The 18,346-nt window shown below is 37.4% G+C and overlaps 1 protein-coding gene across 4 annotated transcripts in view; it reads left to right on the forward strand.

Moving 5' to 3' along the window:
* Positions 1-2,556: 2,556 nt before the first annotated feature.
* CTTNBP2 (cortactin binding protein 2) overlaps positions 2,557-18,346 on the forward strand; it is a 176,604-nt gene continuing 160,814 nt past the window's right edge. For 2 of the 4 annotated variants that reach the window (XM_074268203.1, XM_074268206.1), the window contains exon 1: positions 2,557-2,688. In XM_074268203.1, the coding sequence (XP_074124304.1) occupies positions 2,572-2,688 (117 nt within the window). In that variant the 5' untranslated portion in view covers positions 2,557-2,571. Of the gene's footprint in view, positions 2,689-2,850; positions 3,122-4,731; positions 4,829-18,346 lie in introns of those variants that run through there. The other 2 variants (XM_074268204.1, XM_074268205.1) reach the window with 2 other exon arrangements.

The following is an 18,346-nucleotide window of genomic DNA, read 5'->3' on the forward strand; positions in this document are numbered from 1 at the left end:
TGTCTAGTTCTTAACTCCTCTTTGAAGATTTTCCATTTCAGCAATGAGATAGTTAACCCTCTAATTTGTAATCTGACTGCAGCACAAGAAAATTCACTTCTGAGTTTTGCAAGAAAACATTTCTTGAAAAGAAAGAGGATTCTTCTTCCATGTCTTTTAATTCCAAGTTCTTCAATAAATAACTTTACTTCTTACTGTTGTATTATCTTGTCAGGAGAGATAGGATTCTGGGGTAAGGCATAAGTTTCAAAGAAAGATTTTTTTTTTCCTTGAGAAAGAGAGGCGGTAAATCCATAAAGCTAAAAGAAGTATCTGTCCATTCCTCAAAAAAAAAAAAAAAATAAAGGCTTATCCTTATCAAGAATTATTTATGCTCCAGTCTCTGCACTAAGAAAGTACCCAGATCATTTGACCACTCATTTGCCCTGACATTTGCTTTGAAAATCTTCCAGATGGTTGAAATTAAAGAGTTAACATTTCTGAGGCAATGAATCAATTCCAATTCAAGATTCTACAGGAAAGACTTTCCTTACCCTGGTTTGTATCAGATTTGGGCCCAATTTGTAAATTGAATGATTAGAGTATAAAGAACCTATAATTAAAAGTCCCAATATGGATATGTACCTGTCTAAAAAAGGAACATTGGTCCCACTTAGTCAGATCCCAAGGTTGGAAATTATAATCTAATGATCTCTTAGAATTTCAAGTCTATTTTTTCCTAAGGAGCCAATAAATACTAGTTCATTGCTACTTTACTGAAACACAGCTTGTATGCTTGGATTTGATTTCATGCTTTCAACACATTTTTAGGATATCTAGCAATTCTGGAAGGTTTTATACCATATGGTTCTGAAAAGGGGATAGATTTTCACAATATGGTAGTTGGCAGGAAAGGGCATGAACTCAATCAGGTGTAGGAGGGGACAAAGGAGTAAATTCTCTAATGTTATGCAAGACCGTTGGTGAATTATGTAGAAAAAAAGGTGATCTCTTTTTTAAAAACATCTTTTTAAAATTCATGTTTGAAAATTTTCATTAAAATGCCCCTCCCAATTGTCAATATTTCATACTATGAGTTTAACTTCCTCAGACTACTCATTTAGTGATCACAATAGAGAGACCAATGCTTGGCATAAGGTTGGCATTGGATAACTGTCTGTGAGTGATTGACTGGAATGTTAAAAAGGTTGCAGCACATCATTTCCAAGTAATGTTAGTAGGAAGTGGTCAGTCTCTTAATTCTGTTGATAAAGAAATTGAGGACCAGGGAGGTTGTGATTTACCCAAAATTACTCAGCTAGTAAGAAATAGAAGTAAGATTTGTACCCAGATTTTCTAACACCAAATTTAGTGCTCTTCCCACTATATCACATTTTTTCCAAGAAAAGATTAAAGAGTGAAGTAGACCACTCTTGTCCCCATATGAGGATTCCTTGGTTAGTGCTAGAATCATCCTCATCATATAAATGTAAAATTCACATAAAACTGTAAGGTTTAGAAAGTTAATTATTTCCTTTCATATTCACTCAACACTGATGATTACATAATACAGGTAGTATTATTATCTTCATTTTACACTTACAAATGAGGAGGTTGAAATAGATGCTTCTTGCTTTAAATCTATTCATAAGAGACTAGGATGTTTAGTTTAGAATTGGTGACCATAGGGAGAAGGAAGGAAGGAGACGATCATTTGAGGGCTGTGAGGAAAAATAGAGGTCAAATAGCAGAACCAGAACCCAGATGTTCTGGGCACAAAGTCTAGCACTCTATCCACTGCAGAATATTAGAAATGGAAAAAAGGTCTTTTCTCAGATGAGGAAACCGATCCAGGGAAGTACTTGTCCAAGTTCAAGTTAACAAGTTAGTTCCTGAGTTCAGTTTGCTATATGTAGCTCCTGACTCTGAGGCCAGGGCACTTTCTGAAGTAGTCTCTAAAATTTAAGTGACTACAATACCGTCAAGAATGAAGTGGGATAGAGAGTAGAGGAATGACTAATCAATTCAGTGCAAAGTCTTCTGGATTAAAGTCTAAGGACCATAATTCAAATTCGTCTTCATTTTAGTGTGCCTGGGCAAGTCACTGCATTTCTGGGCCCTGGTTCTTGATCTGTTAAATGAGGAAGTTGGAATAGATGCTCTTCAAGAGTCCTTCTTGCTTTAAACCTACGATACTATGCATAGGAGACTAGGATCTTTAGTTTAGAATTGGTGACCACAGGGAGAAGGAAGGAACGAGACGATCATTTGAGGGCTGTGAGGATTGACAAGTGATTTTTGTTAGAGGCATAAAAGGAAATTTCTGAAGAGGAATACAATGCTTTATCTTTTGTGTAGTCCTCAGTTGGGGTGGGCAGGGGAGGGGAGGGCGACTATCCTTTACTTAGCTCGGAGTTAAGATTTGGGAGACCTGAGACTGAGTTTTACCTCTGCACCTTTTTCCTCGTAAGGGTGAAATATTAACAGTTGATGTTCAGCGCCTCAGATTCCTCCTTTCCTAGGGGATAGACTCACAACCCCAGAGCCCCACTTATGTCTAGTCTATTCCACTGCAGAGAGACAGGAGTGGGGATGTGTGGTATGGGAAGACTTGGGTTGTCTTTCAAACTGAGGATCAAGGTCACCCATTCTCCCCGAGTCCCTTCCATCGCGGTGCCTGACGGCGTGGGCTCTTGGAGCCAGAAAGAAGTGAGACGTGCAGCACGAGAAAGCGGGGGTGCCTGCCCGCGCCCTGCCCGCGGGCCCCTCCCTGGCACCGGGGTGCCGAACTGGGCTGGGCTGGGCTCCAGCGCGCAGCGGGTTAAAGCGTGGCGGGGGCGGGCAGGCAATGGGAGGAGTGTGCTGAGCTTTGCGGGCTGGGGGTGCGGAGCTGGGGAGGTGTGCAGAGCGCGGCGCTCCAGACTCCTTCCTCGCCTCTCGCCCAGTCTGTGTGCCCGGCTCTCTGGCACGCAGGGGGTTAAGCGCCTCCCGTGCAGAGCGAGGGGGCTGAGCTGGGGAGCTGCTGCTCGGTGCTCGCATTCAGATCCGCTAGAGCAGGAAGATGGCGACGGACGGGGCGAGCTGCGAGCCCGACTTCTCCCGCACCCCGGAGGACCCGGCGGGAGCCCCGGCAGCGGCGGCGGTAACCGAGCTCCTGGGGCGGGCGCGATGCTGGAGGTGGTGCGGCTAAAGGTGGCGGGTTCCGCGATCTACTGGGCTCTGCAACCTTCCTCCCTCCAGGGAATACCTTTCGTCCCCTCGCCACACCCCTGCAACTGGAGGGGTGGGAGGTGGCGGGAGGTTGCTCCCGATCGTCCCTAGCTGCTGAAAGGCACCCGTGCTTTCCTCCCGCCTTCCTCCACGAGCCTCCCCTGCGGGGCACCTCTCGGGAGCCCGCCCCCCCTGGCCGCCCGCACCCTTTCCCTAAGCTTGCTTTCCCCGATCCCACCCTCTTAGCACGCTCTCCTCCTCCTCCTCTTCTTCTTCCTCCTCCTCTCCCCCAAGCCTTTCCTCTCCCCCGGCCCCTGCAGGTTTGGCGAAGGGTGAATGGTGGTGTGTATTTCCCAGCGAACTTGACCCCCTATTGTTTGCATCTCTGCTGCGCGCGTTTGTGTGTGTGTGTGTGTGTGTGTGTGTGTGTGTGTGTGTGTGTGTGTGTGTGTGTGTATGTTTGTACAGGCGAGCCTTAGAGGTGGATCCCTATCACCTGGCCAGGGATCTAAGAAATCTTTGAGAAAGGGGATGGGAAAGGAGGGTTAGCTGTCGGACAGGTGTGCGGCTGCCTATTGTGTGTGTGAGGATGCTTGGAGATGCCTCTAGGGAAAGTCACCGCCGAAATCCCCGGGTGGTTTGGGCTTGGGGCTGCCAGTGACCCGGCTTTAGGATTTACTGTGACTTCTTGAAGCTTCTCACCCTCTCCTCCTAACTATCCTATTCTCCCCCCCCCCCCCTTTTAGGGTTATATTGATAGAAGCTCGCGGTGGGGGAGGGAGACAGAAAGCCCACTGCTGGACGAGTTTTTGACAGCAAATCACCTCCGTTTTTTGGTTTGTTTGTTTGTTTGTTTTTCCTTTCTGCCCCCTGATACTTGCCCTTCTCCTCCTCCGCCTGTATCTTTTTACCTTGTGGGTGGAAACAGAGCAGGTGACTAGCTAGCCCCTGCTGTTGAATAGAGCTAAACTCACGTAATGGGTGGAAAATGTTTTCAATATTTGAGGAAACAGCCTAGCTGTTTAGAGCAGCATGGAGCCTGTTGGGGGAAAAAAATGAGGACAGCTTTCCCTGTCTGCCCTTGGCCCCTTTCTTATTTTAGTTATTTCCAGTGTAAGCTTCTGATGAAATGAAGGAAATAAAAATTTGTCAACTCTTCTGAACTTACATTTCAGTCAGAAACAAGAGACAGGGGCAAGAGTAAATAGTTAATTTTTTTTTCAACTTTTCCCTAGCCAGTCTGCTTAATGTTATTTCATTCCCTTAGTACCTTGCCATTATGGGAAAGAAGAAAGAAGTGGGGTAGTGGGGACCAGGGAGGTAGTGCATGCTTGCAGGTAACAAGGACTGAAAAGAAATGTGCAAGAGAAGTGAGACTTTGGGGGAGGAGAAGCAGGATTTAGGAAATTGCTAGATTTTGGTCTTAAGAGGTTTTTAGAAGAATTCCTTTATTAACATAGGAAATTTTTAAAAAAGGCTTTAAGACTGCAAGTGAAAGTGTCCAATTTATGATGTGGAAAACCTGTAGCCCCATGTGAAACACAATGGAGGCTGCTATTAAGTCAGAAAGCAATTATGTGTTACTGAAAATGACCAGGAATCTTCCTAGTGTGATGATGGATAAGGTGAGGTACTGAAGGTGAGAAAGATTTTTTTTTTTCCTTAAAAAATTTTTACTTTGTAGGTCTCATTGCTTACTTAAAATGGGCTTCTTTGTTTTGACCCTCCTGACTTTAATCACCTACTGAAAGTAAAGCAAAATATAAACACTTGATTTGTGAACTCTATCTGATTTATATTTTTGTTTAGGCCATAAATCCAAGTGGGCAGGGGTAGGTTGATTTTTGTGATGTTGATGTTAGTTCTCTTTCTTATGGTTTAGCAATTCAAAATCCTAGGAGTCAGATTGTGTGTGTGAATGCAATTAATTTGAGGTTTAATCCTGAGACTGATCAGAGAAAATCTTAACCTGCTGTTTATTTCCAGATATTCCTTTAGATTAGATATATTTTGGTGAGGTTACTCTTTTAACATTTTGCAATTTATCTTTTAAGTAACCCCCTTTTTTTCCTTTTTCATTTTTTTTGATAGCTTTGACAGCTTTTTCCTTTAAAAAATGTTTTATTAAAAAAAAAAAAAAGGTTTGTTTATTCATTATGTCAGCCACTCTCCATTGTCAGTTTATTGATGCCCTGAAGGCTAATTTTATATTAAAGTCAGGGGAAATGAAGAGGTGATATTTTCACACAAATGCGATTTTTATCACTCAGTGTTTAAAAGCAAGAGATATTTTCACACTCCTACATATTCTTGGCTGATTGAGTCCTTCCTTCCATGTTTTAAATTTTGGATATTTTGGAAAGTAAGGCTTTTATATCTTTTTTTAAAAAAAATTTACTTCAATTTGGGCATTTATTTATTTATTGCTAATGAAGATTTAAATGATCCTTAAAAAGTCTTTTTTTAAAAAAACTGGTGTGTTTTTGCTTTTTTTTTTTTTTCTTTTTTTCCCCCTGAAAGTTGACTTATTTGGATGGTTGCCTGGAAACAAGTTAAATTTACAGTTTTTCAGCTTAATATGATTTCCAGGGGAGTGTTTTTAATTCAGGTTGTGAAAGTTTTGTTTAGCTATTTAAATCCTAAAAGCATAGCCAGGAATGAAAGGGATGGTAACAATTTAGACAACCAGTACCATTGGTGCTATCATATCAATTATCAAGTGCCGTCAACCATTTCAGGAATCCAGTAATGTTTTCAATTCCTTAGCCAAATACTGTGACTCTGGAAATACATATTATTATTCCACTGGGGAAATAACTCTTAACATATAGGATAGACTGGAAAAATGCTTTATTATTTATTGTCATCAAAGAATTTGAGTAAGGGGGGAGATAGACATCATTCTGGTTGTTCCTGGACCAAATGCAGGATTTGGTTATGTGTGCAGAAGATTTAGTGTGTATCCTTCATTGTCATAGAGATTGTACCAAGGGAAAACTTAGGCAATAATTTTGTTAAAAAGTGCTAAATATCACTGAATGACTTACACCTGCAATGACATATTAATCAAAAAATAGCTGTCACATTTTATAAAATTTCCTGATGTCTTGCAAGTGAGTTTTGGGGTAAAGCCAACAATGAAAAGATCTGTCTTAACTGAAATAAAAATTATTGCTAAGCCATTTTCTTTCAAAACACTGCAAAAATGTAATTAAACAGCTTGTATGTGATGGGTATCTTGCTTTGCCTTCTTTATCAAAGGGGGGAAACAAAAATTTACTGGATTAAAAGCTATGGAATTACTGACTTACATTTTTTGGGCAAAGATGGGAAAGACATGATTTTTAGCATTTTTTAAAAGGTTTAATATTTTTCTCCTTAATAATCATAGTTGACATTCACTAACATTTTGAAGTTTAAAAAGTGCTTTGCGGGATGCATTATCTCTTTACAGACAATAAACATTTTTTTTTTAGTGCCTACAAATGTACTGTGCGAAAAGCTGGGAATATCAAGAATGACAAAAAGCAGACCCTGTTCTGAAGATGCTTATACAAACAACTATGTACAAACAAGATGCATACAGGATTAATTGGAATTAATCTGCAAGGGAAGGCACCAAAATTAAGCAAAGCATGTAGGCTTCCTATTAAAAAAAATTATATTTTTGCCAGAACTTGGAAGCCAGGAGGTAGAGATGAAGGAGGGGAGCCTCTCAGGCATGGGAAATAGTGAAAATGCATGTAACCTGGAACAATATATCCTAGAGAAAGGGAGAAATGCTCAGTTGACATAGTCATGAGGCCCTAAGTGTCTGCTTTGATCAAAGTCAACAGCAATTAATGCACAAACTGGATTCTCAGCTTGTATAACTTGAATATAGATTTAAATTGTTTTCTTACTCTGTAATCTTTACTGTATACCAGAGTGGTAGCAGGTAGGCAGCATGGTGCAATGGAATGAAGACTGGATTTTAGAGGAGTTGAGTCAGAGAATATATGGGTTTAAATCTTACCTCTGGTACTTATTAGTTGTGTGAATTTAAGCAAGTCACTTGATATTTTTGGGCCAGTATACTTATCTATGAAATATAGTTGTTGAACTAGACTGGATCAGCTGAAATGGTCTTTACTGCTCCAAGTCTATGATTCTCTGAAGAGTTTAAACAGCAGAGCTTCAGTCCAGTGTGGAAAATTTAGTTACATAAGTATCTTTATGCATACCTTAGTGCCTTCATGTCTCTCCATGGCTAGAAATCATAGCTTATCAATGCTTTCTTAATCCTATGTGATTTTTGCCCTCACCCTCCCATAAATTCTCCATAGAAAATTTAAATGATAAAACATTTCATGAATACTAGACTAGCACTTAGATTGGCTATATGTTAGCATCTCTCACTCTTCATTTTTGATTGACCCACTTTTCCAATATCACATTGCCCTGATTACATCTTTATTGCTCTCTGATGTTCTCAAGAAATCTCTGGTTGCTTTTGCCTATTTACATGCACCCATTCATCTCTCCATTGCCTTTTACACTATTGTGCATTTTGATTCTTCAATTGTCTTGGTTTTGAAGCCATTTAATACTAAGTTAAAACAACAACAATAACAAACTAGTGGCAGAGAACATCTAAGGATCACTGAAAGTGTTGCTTAACTTTTCAAATATAACTCTTCCTTGTATTCTGTCTTGGGCCTGGCTCATTGCTGAGCTGTACTGCTTTACTGATATATTTATGGGCTAACATGGGACTATACATCTAAATACCTCTTCTCATTTGGACAATATGTATTGTTCATCAGCATGTTTATTGTGTGACTTTCAAGAGTAACATTTTTTTGAATAGTAATGGATCTCATTGAGGAGGAGACCTGTCGTATTCTGAGATGATGCCATCTGTGCACTATCATCTGCAAACGGTAGCATTGTAGATGACCATGCTTTTCATCTATAGGAAATATCTGCAGGATGTCCTCCATGACAATAGTGTAAACTTTGTTGAGCATACAAAGGTATAGGGTGCTACTGTCTTTCTGACTTGTTTATCATTAATAATTAAAGTATCACTGAACAAAATTATCACTGCAGTTTTAACTTTCAAGGCTTCTTGTATCATCTTAAAATATGCATAAATAACACTTTGTTGAAATATATCCTATAAGGCAATATTTTGCCCTGCCAAATCAAATGCTTTTTGTAATCAGAAGAAAATAAATACTTCTTGTATACTCTGTTCCTGCTAATCTTGTTAATGATGGGAAACATGTGGTCTGCTATATAGAATTATCTGCAAAAGCCCATCTCTTTCCTTCTCATATTTCTAACAAGATTATCCTCCATATAGACATAGAAGTGTGTCCTGCTTTCTAGAGCCCCCAAGTTGGGATGATAAAATGTACCATGCTTTTTGGAGCCCCACACCAGGATGATTAAAATATACTATCTCAGTGGATAAGTGATGAGGCGGGACTCCTGAAGATGGTGAAAATACGGAGTTCATTTATTCCCAGTTCTTTCATCCTTATATATCCTTATGTAACCAAAACCACAATGGGCATGTACAAAGTATGTACTGAGCAAATGGGATCACATGAACAACTTGCTATTATATATAGATTGCCACCTGGTATCACTCAATCACAACACAGGTTATCACCACCCCCTGACTTCTCAGGAAGGCCAAGAGCCCTTAGGGGAGATGGGGAACCCAACTAGACATTGTCATCAGGTTTCCTCTGGAGTGAAGGGTCTTATACCTTACCCAGAGTTTCCCCACTGTTAGTGACCCTCTACATAGAAGGTTCTCATAAAGATTTTACAGATATCAGAAAGGAGTAGGCGTATTTGTCTGCGTTACCAATATCTCTTCAGATAAATAAGGAATATGCATTGCTACTGAAGTTTCTTAATTTAACTTTGTATGTTTATGGATATGTTAGGATTAAGAGAAATATTGACCAGAGAGTTAATGAATGATTGGCCATGGATTGTTATAGCTAATTCAATGAACATCATTACTGCTTTTTCCTTTGTCTAGGTGACTCTCTTATCACAATTTAAAACTTGTCCTTTTGTCATGTCTAACTTCCCTTCCCTTTTTACTTGGCTAATTTTGTCTGCTTTCTGCCTCCCTTTGCATTTCCTTTTTGAAAAAATTTTTAAAAATTCTTTCATTAAGAATAGGGATTGCTATGTAGAAATAATGATTTTTCCTTTTCGCCCTCTTCTCCCATTGACTTCCAATTGCAAACTCTCCATTCAGTCTTGGGAGGACTTTTGATGGGTTATGGTTGTCAATGAGGTATTGAGAGTTGGGAAAAATATAGATAACAAGAAGTGGTGAGAAAGTAGAAAAGACTGAATAATTCAGGAGATATTATAATTCAGCAGAAAGATTTGACTATGAATTCAGAAGATCTAGGTTCAAATAATATCTTTGATGCTTACTATCTGTGTGACCTCATAGAGATCACTTAACCTTTTTGTCTCTTCTGTAAGATGAGGGAGGTTGGATTACTAGGTAGCTTGTGAGGTCCCTTTCAGTCAGATCTAGATCTATGATCCTATGTTCTAGTCCATAGTCGGGCAAAATTCAATAATTAAATGCACTTAAAGAGGAATTTGAAACTATCTTCCTCTATGTCTTTCTCTGTTTCTTACTTTATCACAAGTACTGGTACAGAGGCTGGCTTCCTCTGAATACCATAAGCAAGGCTGCTATATCATTAAATTTCCAGTATTGATTTGTTCTTTTTGGAAATATGAGCAACAGCAAACAGAAGAAAACTTTAGTATTGCTGAGGATTGTACAGTAAGAAGTAGGTAGCACAATGAAAAGAAAATAAGCAGTTTATCAACAAGAAGTATTCATTAAGTATCTATTATGTTCTAAGCGCTGGAGACATACATAAAACAAGGGTGTTAGTAGTCATTCTGTTGTCATAAATGTGACTAGGATCTGACTGTTGATGTTAGTAAGAACCATACCACAAAAACTAAGGACTATCTTAATACCATGTGATTTCCAATCTGTAATCTTTTAATTCTTTTTATTTGCTTGCACTGAGTATATTAAATATTTGAATCCATTCAGTAGGAAAAATGCCAATTAAAATGTTATGTCCAGCAAATGTAAGATAGCTGAGTTAATATTACTGTGGGGATTAGAGGTTTGTTTCCTGAGTACCCTGGTTTTTAAATTTTAATGTATTTAAACAACAGAATTTCTTTAGAAGATCTGAATTCCAGCTGAAAGCGCATCTAATCTTTCTGTGTCTCAGATTACTCTTTTGAAGATCATTGTTGGGATTTGCCATCTCAAGCTGGAACTTGGATAGAATATTTATAAATATATTTTGAGCTTCTTAAAAAAAACATTTATTTCAACTGACTGCTGGCTTGTGCAGGTTATTTTAAACAAAGACACAAGGTTTTTCTAACATTAAAAGACACAAGATAGAAATAGGAAATATTGCCTTGTACTATTTGAAATGCCCTTTTCTAAGAGTGACAAACTTATAGAGAAAGAAGTAAGTAACCTTGGTTATGTATCTGAGACGACCTCCATTATTTGTTTGTTCTCTGAACTTCATTTTAATTTTTTTCTTAGTCAGATTTAATTATACCCAGTAGCAGGTTCTGATTGTTTTCTCTTTTGTAGTCAATTTTATTGCTTCATGATTATATACTATAAGCAGCTAAATAGCTCTCTTAAATATAAGTCCAAATTGTGTGTGCATGTATATGTTTACATATATATGGTATTTGTGTGTGTATATGTGTGTGTGTGTGTGTGTGTGTGTGTGTGTGTGTGTGTGTGTGTGTGTGGTTATATACTTTTTCAGAGAAGGGAGTTTCTAAAATCAGAGAAGAGCTAAAATGGGTAAACTTGAAATCTTCAGATGCATTAATTTTAACCTTATGATACTTAAAGCAGTGAACTTATGTTCATTCTGCTAATTCCTAATCAATGTACAGTTTTTATCAATTTATAGTAATAGAGATTGGCTACTTGGTTACTTCTAAGAACTATCCATGAAACTAAGGGTATGCTTTTGCAATAGATCAAGACTGACATGCTTTTCTCTCTGATTGCATAGAGAACTATTGGTATGACTTCTTGCTTTCTATCAAATAGACAAATTACATCTTATCTCACCTGAAGGAAGCATTAATCTAGTTTTCAATGAACTAAGTAATAATCTGTAAAACCTGAAGACCCAGATTCTAGTGCAGCACTTGTTGACTATATATCATTAACTAAGTCATTTATAGTCTCCTTGTGCCCTAGTTTAAGCTTAAAAAAGAGAAGACAGAGGTATTTATCAATGAAGCAGTGTTGATATAAAGAAGGATTGTGTGGTTTGAAAATGCCTTGAAAGGATCCATCATTTTAGAAGTAAATATCCTATGCAGTGCTACCCTCCATTTTTCTTGAAAAATTAATTCTACAAGAGCACTCCAGCAGTGTAGTTGGATACAGTGCAAATTTTGTGACTTAGAGAAAATGTGTGCTTAATTGCTGGCTGAAAAGATGAATTTTAGAATATTAGTATTTCTCTTTATTCGAAGTATTCAAAATTTGATCTTTGCCCACAAATTTCAAAAGACTCATTATTGCTTTCTTCTCTTTTCCCTACCACTTCTTCCCAGTTGTTGCAAAATCACATATCCTTAAATGAAAATATTGAATCATCCAGAAGAAAACGTGGGCAGTTTCTAAATATTACAACAATTATTAGTGTCATACGCTCACAGATTGTGGAATTATAAAGCTTTAAGAAGAAACCTTCGTGGTCATTCCCATTTTATAAGATGACAAAATTGTGCCATTGAAAGATGAAAGCATTTGCCAAAGGTCACATAAATTGGAAGTGACAGAACCAGAATTTACATCTAGGTCTTCTGACTTCAAATCTGGACTTCCACTATCCCATACTTTTTAATCTAAGAATAATAAATATTACTAAAGAATGACATACTAAGATAAAAAGATGATTCTGTAGAAAGTGCCTTAAATGAATTTTCTAGGCCTTTTAGAATAACAGTTTAGGCACAGATAATTATGTAACCCGCAATCTACTGGTCTATCTGGGACAATAGCCCCAAGGAATGTTCTAGAGGTCAGCTGCCACTCAAATTCTCTTGTGTATTGCTTTTATATCACTGGGGAGAAGGGGAAAGGAGGGAGGAAAGAATCCATATTTTCAAACAGCTAACAGGCTGTGTGTCATTGTTAGTAATTTTAAAAAGGCTGCAGGCTGCCCACTTGAATTTCATATCATGTGGGGAAAAAATTGGTTGATTTAGCTCAACCCTTGCTTATTTTACAGATGAAGATATTTAGACTTAAAGTGGATGGGACATACCCAAGATTACCCAAGTAGCCTGGTACTAGAACCCATATTTCCTAACTCCTGTTCCATTGTCCTTTCTACTACAACATGAAGCTTTCTTTATTAATTTTCTAAAACAAACTGGGTTCTAAATTGATTATTGGGAAATTCATTATTGTAGTATGTAGGAAGATGTAGGTCATTTTTTGCTTCCAAGTATAACTGGACTTCATGGTTTCTATACTGCCCAGGAGTAGATCTAAGAGATGATTCCTTTACTGAGCTGCCTCATGACTTAACTTTAGGATAACTTCATCTTTCAACTGGCTGACTTCAGTCTTGCCCTGCCATCTCTAACAGGATACTTCTCAAAGCAAAGAGGCAGTTGTAGTTTAGGGGGAAGATCCCTTGCAGTCACTATACCTGGCTTCAGATCCTACCTCTGAAACTTGTCATTATGACCTTGGAAACATTTATTAAACATTATTAAAGTACCCCAAACTGTCAGATCTTCTCCTAAGTTCTGAGGATATAGAGAAAGGTAAAAAGATAGTCTCTTCCTCTGGGAGGAAGACTTTGTGATGAGGGAGACAACATTCAATTCAAATAACTATTTATAAAGAAGCTAGAAGCAGGATAATCAACAAAGGAAAGACACTAGAATTAGGAGATTTAAAGCCTTCCTGGAAAAGTTGGGATTTAAACTGAGATTTGAAAGAAGACAAGGAAGCCAGAAAGGAAAATGAAATTTTTTGCTCATGGAATAGCAAGGGCCCTTTGCCAGTGAGTTGAAGAGTATGTGAGGTGGGGTATATAGTGTAAGAATATTGGAAAGGTGTGTGTGTGTGTGTGTGTGTGTGTGTGTATGTGTATGTTGGGGAAAAGGAAATGGTATTAAGACTTTGACCATTTAGTCTCCCTAGATTTTCATTTCCTCAGAGGTAAAATGAAGGGATTATTATCTGGTTTTTTTAGGTCATGGAGACCTATGATCCTCTTATTCTCTGATGGCGATAGCAGTTGGCTATTACCATTTCATCTTCTGGCACACTTAGCAAACCTGGAGCTTGGTGTTGTGGAAATCTGGCGATGGCATTTAGGAGGCATTTAACTCGATAATGTTTTTTGTCAATCTGCATTTGATATGTGACCACCCAGAGAAAGCCAAAACAGAGGATATTTTTTTCCTTCACTAGTGATTCTGAGAAATTGAAAACAGAACTATACTGAGTGGTTTCTGTGGATTTAATGGGCTGCCTTTTCTTAAGATGTACTTTTGTATTTAAGTGCTGTGCTATAAGGGTGCGTTATGTCCCCCACTTGTTCTCCAGAAGCCAGCCTCCAGAATACTTTTACTTTACATATAGACTTTACAACTGGGTGATAAAATAAAAAAAAGCTTCCTCCCTCCTTCACCCTGTTCTCCTGAGAATTTTTCTTCATAGATGTCACAGGCCAGGAAATAGAGTATAGAGCTGAAATGTGTGAGTGCTTTTCAGGCCTCTGTAGAATTGAGAAGTAATTTTTTTTTTTTAATTGAAAGGAAGTGGGAGAATCAAGCATCATCTATAAAGCTTATTTTTAAAAAACTTTCCACTGAGATTACCCTTAATGTTTTAATAAGTCTCTCTCCCCCCCCTTTTTTTTTTTTAACATCACTATCACTTTCTAATAATTGCCCCTTAGCTGCCACCCCTCACACCTTCCCGGTAACAAATAAATACAATCTAGCAAAACAACTCAGTGCCTTGACTGTAATTGAAAAATGTTGCTTCACTCTGCCCATATAATCTACACCTCTTTGCCAAGAGGTGAAAGCCATGCTTTACCATCAGCCTGCCTAAATCACAATTGGACATTGCATTCATTGTAATTAGGTGTTTGAATATTATTTTCTTTTATAGTGAATATGGTCATCAAATAAATGGTTATGTTGGATCTGCTGATCAATGTCATTTTGAATGACTTAGTAAACACTATTTTAGTTAAAATCAGCAGGTACAATTAAGATTAAGAATCTGATGGAAGTGGATATCTTCAACATAAAGAAGAGCCAACTCACTTCCAGTTGATCAATGATGGACAGAAATAGCTACACCCAGAGAAGAAACACTGGGAAGTGAATGTAAATTGTTAGCACTACTGTCTATCTACCCAGGTTACTTATACCTTAGGAATCTAATATTTAATGTGCAACAAGAAATACACACATATATTGTATCTAGGTTATATTGTAACACATGTAAAATGTATGGGATTGCCTGTCATCTAGGGGAGGGAGTGGAGGGATAATTTGGAAAAATGAATACAAGGGATAATATTATAAAAAAATTACTCATGCATATATACTGTGAAAAAAATTCTAAAAAAAAAAAAGAATCTATATGCCATAAAATATGCTGCGTGTTAGGGTAACAAAACAAAAATTAAACAGTCTCTGCTCTTAAAAATAAAGTATTTAATTCATGGGAAGAGACATGTAGAAATTGCTAGTTGTGTTAGTAGCTGAAGGGACCCAGATGGGGTGCATTTAAGGAAAGAGGCTTGCTTCTAGGCTGTAATTTTGATAGAAGCTAGAGATCCTATAAATTAGAAGTGAGGAGAGAATACATTTCAGATATGTGAGACAGCCTGTTCAAAGGGCTAGAGATGGAAGATGGAACAAAGTGAATGGAGAACAGCACATTGTCCAATATGGCTAGATCATAGGTCCTTGAAAGAGAGAGAGCATCCTGGAAAGAGAGAGAAAATCCTGGAAAAGTCAGCTGGAGGCAGATTCAAAGGACTTTAAAAAACAAAGTAGTTTATTAACAAATATAAAGAAGGAGCCTCTGAATTTTCTTGAGCAGGGGAATGACATGGTCAGACCAGTGCTTTAAGAATATCGATTTGGCAACTGTGTGTAGGATGAATTGGAAAGGGCACTGACTGGATGCTGAGAGACCCATTAGGAGACTATTGTAGTAGTCCAGCAGAATGGGGAGTTGGGGAGTATCTGACCTAGGGTGGTGGTGGTACAAATGGCAAGAAGGGAATAGATCATATAATCCTAGGCTTAGAATTGAACAGGATCTCTAAGGCCATTGATTCCAGCTCGCTCATTTTAGGGATGAGTAATCTGAGGTTCAGATGATTAAGTGACTTACCCTAGAGTTTTACAGCAAGTAATTGTAAGAGACAGGATTTAAATCCAGATTTTCTTCAATCCAAGTCCAGTGCTTTTCAGATATTTATCAAGGGTGAGTTTGGGACTTTTAAGAAGACATTCAGTTGGAGATATTCAATAGATGGTTATGCAAGAGCCCCAGAGAGTTATGAGCTAGAGAGATTCATTCCATTCTGGGAATATCTTTATAGAGACAATCATTAAAAAGATAGTAGTTAATGAGTTCTTCTAGAGAGGAGAGAAAGGAGCCCAGGGCTGAGTCCTGAGGGAACTCAGAGATGTGGAAGTGGCATAGGGATGGTCAAGGAAAGAGGAATAAGAAGCAGACAGATAGACAGGATAACAGGGAGAGAGCCATGCCATAAAAACTCTAGAAGGAAAAGGATAATCAGAGGTGTCAGATGTTCTAAGACCAAGAGAAGTTCAAAAGAGTAAGCACTGTGAAAAAAGTAAGCACTTTTTAAAAAGACTGATTGTAAAGCAACCAACATTTCAGTATACCCCCCCCCAAAAAAAAATCCTCCAAAAAAGCAAGATGAAAGAGAATTGCTGTGAACTATTATAATTAATAGATCATTGGTAATGTGGAGAGTAGTTTAATGAGCAATAAGATGGGGAGCCAGATTGAAAAGAGTTGAGAAGGCTTAATAGCTTTTGCTAGATCTCTAGTGAAGGGATACAAGATAAAATGATAGTTAAGGAGGATGTGTTAGTAGCTGAAGAAATGAAGAATTTTTTTGTTTTGTTTTGTTTTAAGATGGGGAAAAATAGGAATGTATGATTTTTTTTCTTCTAGATTATAGACAACATTACACAATAATTTATTTATGTCTTTTCCTATATAGAGAATATTCTTTTGAGTAGACTTAGGGGAAAATGAATTTAGGCAGCCTTTCTTAGCATCCTAAGATAAAGAAAATTTCATTTTTATTTGAATTTTTCTTTGTTCTTTTCTGAATGTTTTAATAATTTTTCTTGAGAAAGAATGTATAATTTGAAAAATAAAGTTTAAGAAGAAAACTCCCAGATTTAATGGTAACAATAAAAACAGATTTCAACCTATTTCTCTTTTTTATAATCTCAATATTTTATTAATCTGGCAATTCTGTTTTTATAAAAGTAAATGGATCAGTGTGACATAGTAGATGGAAAGCTGTCCTTATTATCATGAAGGCCTGAGTTTAAGTGTGAAAATAGTGTATTTGATACACAAAGTCTTTCTTGATCCCCTTTCAAGCAGTCTTGGTAGCATCTCTTTTCCTTTCCCTTTTCCCCTCCCCCCAATTATTTGTTATATTTATTTCATATTTAACTATCTATATATATATGTTATCTCTCTGGATAAAATATAAGATCCTTAATAATGCTTGTTAAGTGATTGATAAGAGGATATTTTCTTACCATTGACTGTCTATATTGATAAAACCCACATCCAAGAAAAAATAATTTTAAGTTGTATTTATTACTCATAATTTGTGGTGTAGGGGTTAGAGTGCTGAGCCTGGAATCAGGAAGATGTGGAGTGAAATTTGGCTTCAGATATTTTTCTCACTATGTGACTGTGGGCATATCAATTCATCTCTCTATGCCTCCATTTTCTCAACTATAAAATGGGAATAATAATAGTATCCCCCTTACAAGGTTGTTGTTGGGATCAAATGAGCTAATGTTTGTGAAAGTACTTGACAGTGTCTGTATTGTAGGTGCCATATAAATGATCATTTTGTTTCTTTTCAATTTGGTCAAAATACCTTGAATTTATTTGTAGAATACCCTGTAATTTTTAATTATTTTCTTATATGCTTTTTAATGCTGAAAACATTCCTATGGGAATAAAGAGTTTAAAAATTGTATACCTTGTTTAATATCATATACTTTATTCTAGTATAAGCACATTCTTGAAAGAACAAGGATTACAGTAGTTTTTATTCTTGAAATATATGTAATATCTCTTGTTCATAGGCATTGGACTTGTGAATTTGTGCTATATCAAGATTGATTATACTAGGATTCTATTAATGTTTCACTTTATTGATAGAAAACTAGAGAGGTATATTTATTACTCTTGATCAAGTAATGAAATGGTATACAGGTCAGATGCCTTGATCTCCAACACAAATCAGAATCCTTGTAGTGCATTGTACTATTTGTCACTCCTTAATTCAACAGACATTTATTAAGTGCCCATTCAGTGTAAGGCATGGTGCTAGGTGTTGAGGGTGTAAAAATTTATATTCTTCTATGAAATATAACAAATAAGCTAGTAAAGCAAAAAAGAGAATGCAGCTATCTAGGGAGATCAGGAAAGGCTTTGGGCACCCCTAGAAGTCAAAGATTCTGTGAAGCTAATGTGGAGAGGGATTATATTCCAAATGTGATAGATCACTTATGGAAAGACATGGAGGGGGGGACATGTAATATCTTGTACATAGAGCAACTAATAGGCTAGTTCAGCTAGAACAGAGAATATGAGAAGCAAGTGCATTGGTTAGATGAAAGCATTTTGTTTATAGAAGCTTTGGAAATAATTAATTCAAGTCTTTAAAAGAAGCTGTAAGAATGTTAACAACAATGAGCCACCCCCTAAAGATTACTAACTTGTTCTCGTCTCTTTTACTTTAAATAATACCTTGGTATAGCATTGTATGGTGTA

The sequence above is a fragment of the Sminthopsis crassicaudata genome, chromosome 5 (genome assembly GCF_048593235.1).
Source record: "Sminthopsis crassicaudata isolate SCR6 chromosome 5, ASM4859323v1, whole genome shotgun sequence".
Taxonomy (NCBI): domain Eukaryota; kingdom Metazoa; phylum Chordata; class Mammalia; order Dasyuromorphia; family Dasyuridae; genus Sminthopsis; species Sminthopsis crassicaudata.